Source organism: Nicotiana sylvestris, chromosome 8 (assembly GCF_000393655.2).
Source record: "Nicotiana sylvestris chromosome 8, ASM39365v2, whole genome shotgun sequence".
Lineage (NCBI taxonomy): Eukaryota > Viridiplantae > Streptophyta > Magnoliopsida > Solanales > Solanaceae > Nicotiana > Nicotiana sylvestris.
Genome location: NC_091064.1, coordinates 4,934,775 through 4,944,416, shown reverse-complemented (window position 1 = coordinate 4,944,416; position 9,642 = coordinate 4,934,775). Strand labels below are relative to the sequence as shown.

General features: G+C 32.8%; 1 protein-coding gene across 1 annotated transcript; it reads right to left on the bottom strand.

Moving 5' to 3' along the window:
* Positions 1-2,994: 2,994 nt before the first annotated feature.
* On the bottom strand, positions 2,995-5,824 carry LOC104212232 (NAC transcription factor 56). The gene is made up of 3 exons (XM_009761451.2): positions 5,434-5,824; positions 4,514-4,821; positions 2,995-3,777 (listed from the first exon to the last, which is right to left on the bottom strand). The coding sequence occupies exons 1-3, from the start codon at positions 5,639-5,641 to the stop codon at positions 3,301-3,303; spliced, it is 993 nt and encodes a 330-aa protein (XP_009759753.1). The 5' UTR covers positions 5,642-5,824; the 3' UTR covers positions 2,995-3,300.
* Between the last annotated feature and the right edge of the window lie 3,818 nt (positions 5,825-9,642).

The window sequence follows — 9,642 nt, the reverse complement described above, 5'->3', positions numbered from 1 at the left end:
GATACGGAAGATGTTGTGATGCACAACATTATTAAGCTAATGAGTTTTGTTGGTAAGTTAAAATATTGAAATGTATTTTTGATAAACGACCATTCTAGCTTGTCAAAAGCTTTTTCCAAATCTAATTTTAACATCATTGTCCCATTTGCCTTTTTTTTTTTTTTGAAATGGGTAAGTATTTCTTGGACAAGGATGACATTGTTTGAAGCACGTTTACCTTGTTGGAAGCTTGATTGTGTAGGTCCGATTATCTTATGAACGAAGGGTTTTAGTCTGTTAACAATAATTTTAGTGATCAATTTATAAATGGCATTGCAAAGGCTTATGGGACGATATTGCGTGATTTCTACAGCATTCTTTACTTTGGGGATAAGACACAAATAAGTGTTGTTTATTTCTTCAGGAATTTTTCCTTGATTGAAAGCGTCGTAACAGCAGGTGATAAGTGGCTGACGGACTTCATTCCAATATTTTTGGAAAAATTAAGGGTGTAGGCCATTTGGCCCTGGTGACTTAAAAGGTTGAAATGAGTTTAGTGCATTTTTAATTTCTATTAATCTCAAAGGTTGTATCATTTCATGTTGGTCTTTCATAGGTTAAATAATTATGCATAGGGGAATGATCTCTTATTTGATGTGAAAGAGATTGTTGTGTTGTGAACAAATTGGTGTAGTATTGATAAATTTGATCCTGAATTTCAATTGGGTCACAAGTCCAGTTCCCTACAGTGTCTTTTAAAGCATTTATATAATTCCGTCTTCGTCGATGTAATGTGGACATGTGAAAAAATTTCGTGTTAGCATCTCCTTCGTTTAGCCACTGTATCCTTGATTTTAATTTCCAAAAGTCTTCCTCTTGTCTAAGTATAGTACTGAATTCATTATTTAATTGAATCTCAAGGTTTTGCAAGAAATTACTTGTATGATAGTGTATGGATTATTGAATCCCATTGAGTCTAGCTAGTATTTTTCTTTTTTCGAGCAAAAAGATTACCAAAAATGTGTTTGTGAGTAAGGTACATTTTTCGTACACTTGCAAATACGGCCGGGTAGTATACACATTTTCACGTACAAATTAAAATGCGGATAATATTGATTGGTTAAATTGTTGTTTAAGAAAGATAAATTTAGAAAATGTGTTGGAAATACGTAAACTGTATAACATTGATGTATGCATGTATCTGTATATATCTTGTTTGGGGGGGGGGGGGGGTTAAACATGAATATCAAATACTTTGTCTATGTCATGTGTACTCTCGAAGGCGGAGCCAGGATTTGAAGTATATGGGTTCGAAATTTTGGTCCTTTTAGTTATTGGGTTCTAAAATAATACGTTATTTATTTATATTCAATAGATTTCTTAAAACAAACACAGGGTTTGAACGAAAGCTACTAGGTTCGGCCGAACCCGCAGGCAAGAGCTAGCTTCGCCCTTGTGTCTCTCCAAAGGCAGATCTAGCTTGTAATGTATGGGTTCATACAAACCCTGTAGGTTTTGTCTGACCATATAGATGAATTAAGAAATTTATCACATAATTATAAATATTTTATTATGAATACAATTATTATTATTATTATACATTAATTTGAGGTCAATGTAAAAATTCATAAATTTTAAATTCTAAATGTGCCTCCGTACTATCAATTTGTAACGACGTAGACGCATGCAAGATTCTAATACATGCATATATTCACCCTTGCATTATGTGTTCCTAAAACAAGCAGCAACGAAATGAAATCTTAATAAAGTAGCTTTGTAATATTTCCCTTGAAAGGAAATGCAATTAAACGATAATTAATAATTAATAAAATTTGTGGTTTTAATTAAGATAGTGATTCCCTTTGTTGACAGCATGATGGTCCCTAAAGTCAGCAAAGAAAGAAAGCTAATTTGTGAGGTAGCCCTTTGTTGTCAACTTTTGTGAGACCTATGGCTATGAAATATACATGTCCATGTCTATTATATTCAACTTATTAATCCAAGAAAATGACATCCCTTAATTCAAAGTACTCCCGCGCATTGACGTAACTGGTGAAGTTGTTGCCATGCGACCGGGAGGTCACTAGTTCGAGCCGTAGAAACAGCCTCTTGCAGAAATATTGCATGGTAAGGCTGCGTACAATAGACCTTTGTAGTCCGGCCCTTCCCCGGACCCCACGCATAGTGAGAACTTAGTGCACCGGGTTGCGCTTTTATAATACTCCCTTCATTATATTATATTCTACTATCCCACCCCTCTTTTTAAATCTTTTTTGTAGCCTTTTGTTGTAAAGTAGATTAAGACTTGTCTCATAAAAGAGGTTAATACAAAAAAAGGAGCAAAGCTAATTACTACTCCTAATAAGTGGAAGACAAGGAGTCATGTACTTTATACATTGCGTAGTTTCCTCCAACAAATGATTTCATTAATGGCGTCATTCATGCTATGTACATCCTCAATTTAAAGAATATAAGAGCCCGTTTGGCCATAAGAATTTTTTTCCGAAATCAGTGTTTGTCTATGAATATTTCAAATTGAAGTTGCATTTCGGAATTTTTCGAAAATTAAAAAAAACTCCAAAAAGTCATTTTTTAAAATTTTCACTTCAAATAGCTCTAAATTGTATTCATGTCTAAACACAACTCTAATTTTCAAATAACATTGTCACTTAATTTTTTTGCTCTTCTTTTGAAGTATATGGTAATTACTCGGTATTGCCATATACTTTTGTTTAATTCTAAAACAAATCTAAAGGGTAACTCCATTATCAAAATTAACTATCTAACCTAGTTACTAGTATTGGCTTTATCATCTAGTCTGTAATGAAATTTAAAAAAATCTAATTATATACATTGACAATGTAAAATTTCGTTGAAAACTCAATGCTATTCAACTGATTATAACAAGTTATAACTCTTCAACATACCATATATTGTAGGTCACCTTGATATAATAGTATAAAAATTTATACACTACCCGTGCACGTAACATAAACTCAAAAAAAAGTGCTGAAATTTATGTAAATTTAACTTCTATATATACTCTAATTCTGTACAGCAAGATTACAACATTTCATTCTTAATTAGCATCTCTATGTATTCACAAACTTACCAAATTAAGATGTATACAAAGTTAACTAAACCAAGTATCTACAGCCTTACCAAAAAACTATAGATTATCATAATCTGCTTTGCTGCTACAAAAGTATGAAAATTCTTGACTACTCGAATGATAAGAGATCGATCCATTAATATATATTTCAGTACGGTATTCAGTATACATGGTTGCTTGACGATTTCATATATAGGACCAGCTCGTCTTCAAGAGTACCAATTCATGCCAGTAACTTGATTATAAGGTTGTCGAAAGATGACTCCATCACTAAGAGATCCCAATACTTGATTTTGAGGAAGTTGGCTCAAGAAACTATTATGTTCATCTGGTCGTGTAATATTCATGTTTAATCCATTGTCCAATGAGTTCTCTGCTAAGAACCTTTTTGCAGATGGAGAATTCGTGTTATGGTCTTCGTTCCAGTATAAACCTGCAGGCAATGGCCGCTTTGGAGGGAGGACACTACTCGATATGGATCCAACGTTATTGACGTTGATCATATCGCTAGTGTTGTTATTAATAATTCCTTCATACATATTTTGTTCAAATGGAGATATTGAGTTTGCTATACATGTTGGTATTGATCGTCCCATCATTTCATTCATATCATCCCTCTCGTGATGATCTATTGGCCTTTGTGTATTATTTTTCTTGTAAATCCGACATAATACCCAATCATCTAACTGCAAAAAATACAACATATGGTACAATATAAGAAAAAAATATGTGAAGAAGTAACACTACTTGGTAGTGAAATATTAAGCATAATTTTCCATAAAAAAAAATCACTTGAACTTGAAGTTGAGGAGAGTGTTTGGAAGACATGTAGTCAGAGGTGGACCGAGGATTTGAAAGTGGCGGTAGCACCCGTATCAAACACAAAATTGAGCAAATGCTGGAGTAGAAATCGAACCTAAACAACACACTAAAAATACAGTTGTGCCCCATAAATATGACTAATGCAGCTTGCCTACACTTTGAGTCTTAATTAATTAGGGTGCCAATCAAAATATATACATGTTATTTAAAATATATATACATATACACATATACATATATATATTTTTTCTGAAATTACAGAGGGTCGGTGACCCAATAAGGGTAGGTCCGCCTCTGCATGTAGTAGCATTAGGATAGTAATTTCGTTTGGAGAAAAAAGTTTAGTAGAAGGATTTATGAGCGAAAATTATTATGTCACTTGAAATACTTCTCAAACAACTATTTACCGCATTTCAAATGTAGAAGCTCAATAACAAACTATAGTATTTACAAATACTGAACTTCATTATTTCTAAATATTAATACTATGCATCAATTCCAAACAAGTCGAATAATATTTCTAAATACTGAATTTTTTTGCCAAATGGAGAAATTCTGAAAATTGAATTAACTGATCAAGATGAAAGAAAAAATACTAACCCTCAAAGATCCTTTTTTGTTGGCAATATCACAACCAGGAGGCTTGTTATTTGTTTTATTTTCTGCAATCCTATATTCATGCATAATCCAATTAGTCTTCACTCCTTTCGGTGGTTTTCCGCCGTAGAAGACGAGAGCTTTTTTAACCCCAACTTTTTGATTTCCGCCGGCGGTGAATACCGGCTTGTCGGTTCCGGTAGCCTTCCAATAACCCGACGTTGCCGCTCGGTTCGGCCTCGCTCCATTAGGGTATTTCCGATCTCTTGGACTGAAAAAATACCATTCTTGTTCTCCAAAATTTGCCTTAGCTGCATCAAACACCCCGAATATGTTAAAAATAAATTGGTAGAGACGAATTCAGAATTTAAACGGGTCCAAGAATATTGAGTTCTTTCATAATATGGGTCCAAAACTTAATATTTACACTACTTTTTAGACTTTTTTCACGTGTATATTTAAAGTCCATACTAGAAAAGTCATAGATGCTTGTATCAGGGGTAAACTGTCTACATCACATACCTCTAGTAACGCGACTCTTCTCCGAACCCTGCGTAAATGCTGAATACTTTGTGCATCCCTTTATCAACGGTTGAATCCGCTTGACAAAATGGTTGAATCCGTTTGTAATATGGTAAAAAGGATACAAAAATTGTTTGGATCGCAAGTTCAAATGCCTATTATAATATTTTTATTTTTTTAAATTCCCTTATATAAATTTGTGACTCCGCCAATAAAATTGAACGAACCCACTCGTGATCCTAGTTGGTCCTTGGCAAGTTGGCTATAGAAACTTTATTGACAACGATTGAAAAGGAAAAAATAATTGACAACTTTTTGTTTTTATTATTATAGGTAGAATTGGGAAATGAAAATTAAAGAATAATAATAATAAAAAGAAGAAATAGTAGTAAAATATATACCTGGAAGTTCCCATGGATCAAACTTATAAAGATCAACTTCGGCAATAATATCAACGGGAAGAGGAGCAGAGGCGGATTTCTTCTTAAGGTAATGAACTACGAGTTCTTCGTCGGTCGGGTGGAAGCGGAAGCCCGGCGGAAGCTGAGGCTGCGGCGGCTGCAGCCGCGGCGGAGGAGTACCAGTTGAAGAATCAGTAGTACTCTCCATAAATTCAATTATTGACGATCAAGTTAATATCTAGTACAACAACAACAGTACAAAGTACAACGTAGTTAATTCGAATTGTACGAATTTTTGGGATTTTTTGGAAGAGAGAAATGGCAATGGAGGAGATGGTAATAGTAGTAGTAGAGAAATTACAAAGAAGAATAAGATGGAAAATTGTTGGTTAAGCCCCACACCTTTCTTCTTCTTATATATAGTATATGGGACCACTGAATTTACGATAATGCCATCGTATCGGGATTTAACTTATATACACCGAGCAGTATAAAGTATTTTTTATACTACGTACTACTTTTGTTATGACGGTTATATTCAAATCGATTTACTGGCACCTTAACTAATTTATCGAATAATTTATCATAGCTCACAAGCAAGGGTAGAGGCAAGTTTCATTAAGAAGATTCAAAAAAAAAATACTCTCGCCGGGGTTCAAAAATTTATACATAAGAAGATTTTTATCGATATATACAGTATAATTCTTGAGCGATGAGATTTGGTGTAACTCCTCGACAAATATGTCTCCGCCATTGCAATCACAAGTGCAAGTGTGAATAAATCTGCTCAATAAAGTTGGAGAAGACACAAAAGGTGTTGTTATTCGTTGTCTCAACTATTGAATCATCATTTCGAGAATTTAAGGTTAAATATTTATAGTAAATATATATATATAATTAACTTTTGGACTAACTTACAACTTCTTTTTATCAATTTATTTATGTTGTTGATCTCAAATTTGGATTTGAAAAATTACAATAACTTGATAATTAGTATAAAATTAGTTAATTTATAATGAATTCTCATAATAAAATACATAATTGAACTCATTAAAATTTTTGCAATATTTTCATCGGTGACAAATTAACTATTGAGTTTTCAAATATTTTCAGTATTTGTAGACCTAACAAGAATAAGAAATTTAGGAATTTGTTTCATCACATCTCCTTCACATGACCAATTTAAACAAAAAATCCCTACCAAATTGAGCCAATATTGAGGAGAATTTTTTTTAGTTTGTTTCAACTTGCATAGTATAATTGAATGAAAAATAGTTATGGATGTTGCACGTACCAAATTAAAGAAAAAGTAGATGGAGTGACTTCCATTTCCAATCTTCCTATCTAAAATTAGCAGCCTTAACTAATTGGATGGTTTTTGAATGGGTTATTATTATTTTTAACCCGCGTCAGAAATAATTTATATTCGGTAGCCCAAAAATGTATGTATGTATATATATATTTGGTTATTATTTTGGGAGCGGCTATACAGTATCATTTTTCCTTTTTGAATGGTCGTCTCTTTGTTTCTTCCCATGAGCTTTTGTTGGTTGTGTGAATAAAGTTCAACATTAATAGTTAAAAATTGGTAGCATACATATAAGTTGTGTGAGGCCTTTTGGGAAAAATCGTATGGGCTGGGTCCAAGCTGACGTACAATATCACACTATGTTAGGAGTAATTTTGGGCTGGTTTAAACCAACAATTGGTATCAGAGAGTAAATTCGGCGGGAGTAGTATGGTAATGACAGAGTGATGGTGCGGATCTCGGTTTGCTCACCCTTACGAGCTTGGAGGTGGGCACACAAGAAGAAGCTGGTTGCGGGCTTCAGTTGCCATAATACTCTAACAATGTGGATTGGACACAATGAATCTCGAAAATTGACCGGTAGATTTTGGTAATGGACCACATGGAACTTTGTTCGAGGGAAAAACCCGTGAATTGTAGTAATGAGCCACGTTGAACTTAGTTCGAGGGGGATGTTATTGAGTGTGCGATTAATATCCTACATTGGCAGCTGAAAAATATTTGAAACCCATATATGAGGTGTAGAGATCTTTTAATGGCATGAGGCTTTTGAGAAAAATCGTGCGAGCTTGATTGGAAGCGAATAATATCACATTATGTTAAAAGTATTTTTGGGTCATTTTAGCCCAACAACTTTAAATACCCAACACAAATTGGAGACTAATTTAGGATCTAGAACATCCGCGTTCAGAATGAGTATAATTTAGGATCATATTTACTTTTGTTTCTGTCGAATGAAAGACAAAATATTTATAATAGTTGGATTTTTCTTTTCACAAAAGAAAATTAGAAATCTCTTATATATGGCAAGGATTTTTTTCCTCTCATTTAGCGACATCGATAATGTAATCCCTAAGGAGTTTAAGAGTCTTATTTAAGAACTTTTTTTTGAAACAAGTTTTAGCCAGTCACTTGCGTGAGCCTCTTTACCTCTTTGAGTGAATTTTATCGGGTTGTTCTTCCGATATTTGGTACTCTATTTTATATAGTGAATTGCTTATTTTCACATGTGAATGTAGGTCAATTGGCCGAGCTAGTCACGTTAAATATTTGTGTCTCTTTAATTTTAATATATTTCTTTTTTATTATCTGATTTATCATCGTTTAAAGTATAATTTATTAGCTTTTACGAAACACCTAATTATTTCGATCCTAACAGTTCCAGTTCCAACATAGTATCTATGTACTCATACTATCTACTATATGACCAAGGAGAAAGTGAATGTTTTTGAAGAATAAGAAAATCAAAAAATAAGTGTGATAGAGTAGGGACAAGGCCCCATAAAACCGTTGGCTTAGGATGTGACCAAAAAATCTTCCACAGTTTCCTAAGATGCTCCTGTCCTAATAAAGTATGGTATGAATTTAATGGAATTTTTGACTCAAGAGAGCGCCTAGAGAAATTAAGTGACGGAGCTAAAAAATTATGTGTTCAGATGAACTCGATAACTTTTGCTTAAAGTTTATATTTGTAGTTTGAAGGTTCTTCATATACATATATAAATATTTAATTATAAACTTAATGACTAAAATAAATTATAAATTCGATGATAATTTAAAACTCATAAACTTCAATTTCAAATTCGGACTTTACAGGGAGCATGAGAGGGCACTAAATGCTGAATTCTTCACCAACCAGGCTTGCATTACCTGTCAATTCTTGATGTCACATGAGCTTTCTCATCTCTGCTTTTGCTTATACTTTGTCCCTAAACAATTTTTAGAGTTAGTATTAGAAAAGTGTGTTCATCATCAAAATAAAGGCGATGGATTCAGAATTTTAAGTTAATAAGTCGAAAAATTATTGTATATATGCATTAATTTTTTTGTGATAAGAGATGCTATACCAGTTATTTAAAATTTTAGCTAGTACTAGTATATAATTTCTCTTGTCAAAAATAAGTGTCGCTTTGACACATACATTAAGAAAATTATTCGAAAATATTAAGGACCCGTTTGACCATAGATTTTGGCAACTTGATATTTAAAACATACATTTGAAAATAATGTTTGTTCATGGATATGATCAGTTTTTGAAAAAAATTTCAAGTTCCCAAATTTTGGTTTAGGGCAATTTTTGGGTGAAAAATTTCTTTCCGCTAACAAAATTTCATCTTTTTCTCTAAATAAAATGAATGTCCAAACACAATTTCAACTTTCAAAAATTATTTTTTAACGCAACTTCAAAAACTCATTTTTCAAGTTTCTATCAAATCTATGTCCAAATGCTAGCTAATTATAAGGGTTACTTATTTAACTAAATTACCTTTTAAGTTTTTCTCTCTTTGAACCTTTTACAAAATTATATAGAAAGTTTATTGAAGCAACATTAGATTTGATCCGAATTAATTTGACTAAAACAATAACTATTTTGGACAGAAATAGGTATATGTGTGTAATACTGCTTATACTACACATCTGCCCCTTAAAAAGAAGCCAATAAAAGAAGTGTCTTGCCTTTGCTTCTGCTGCCCTCTCAGTGGTAGACCATATCTTAAGAAAAGGAAGTAGATAATAAAGAGCAACTGAAGAAAAAAGAAAAAAAGAAAGATAAAAGATGCATACAAATATTATAAGGATGTGATTAATTAATTTATTGCTGATTGTAGTATTTCATGTAGATATTAGTTTAGGAGATTTATGAATTTTTTATTGCGGAAGTCGATCTGCAGCAACCACAA

What these genes read in the sequence shown, in the direction of transcription:
- LOC104212232 (XM_009761451.2), bottom strand. Translation starts at nt 5,641, where the DNA reads ATGGAGAGTACTACTGATTCTTCAACTGGTACTCCTCCGCCGCGGCTG. An exon ending in TGATCCATGGGAACTTCCAG is followed by an intron (nt 4,822 to 5,433) that starts GTATATATTTTA and finishes TGTTTGATGCAG; the next exon opens with CTAAGGCAAATTTTGGAGAA. An exon ending in ACAAAAAAGGATCTTTGAGG is followed by an intron (nt 3,778 to 4,513) that starts GTTAGTATTTTT and finishes TATTTTTTGCAG; the next exon opens with TTAGATGATTGGGTATTATG.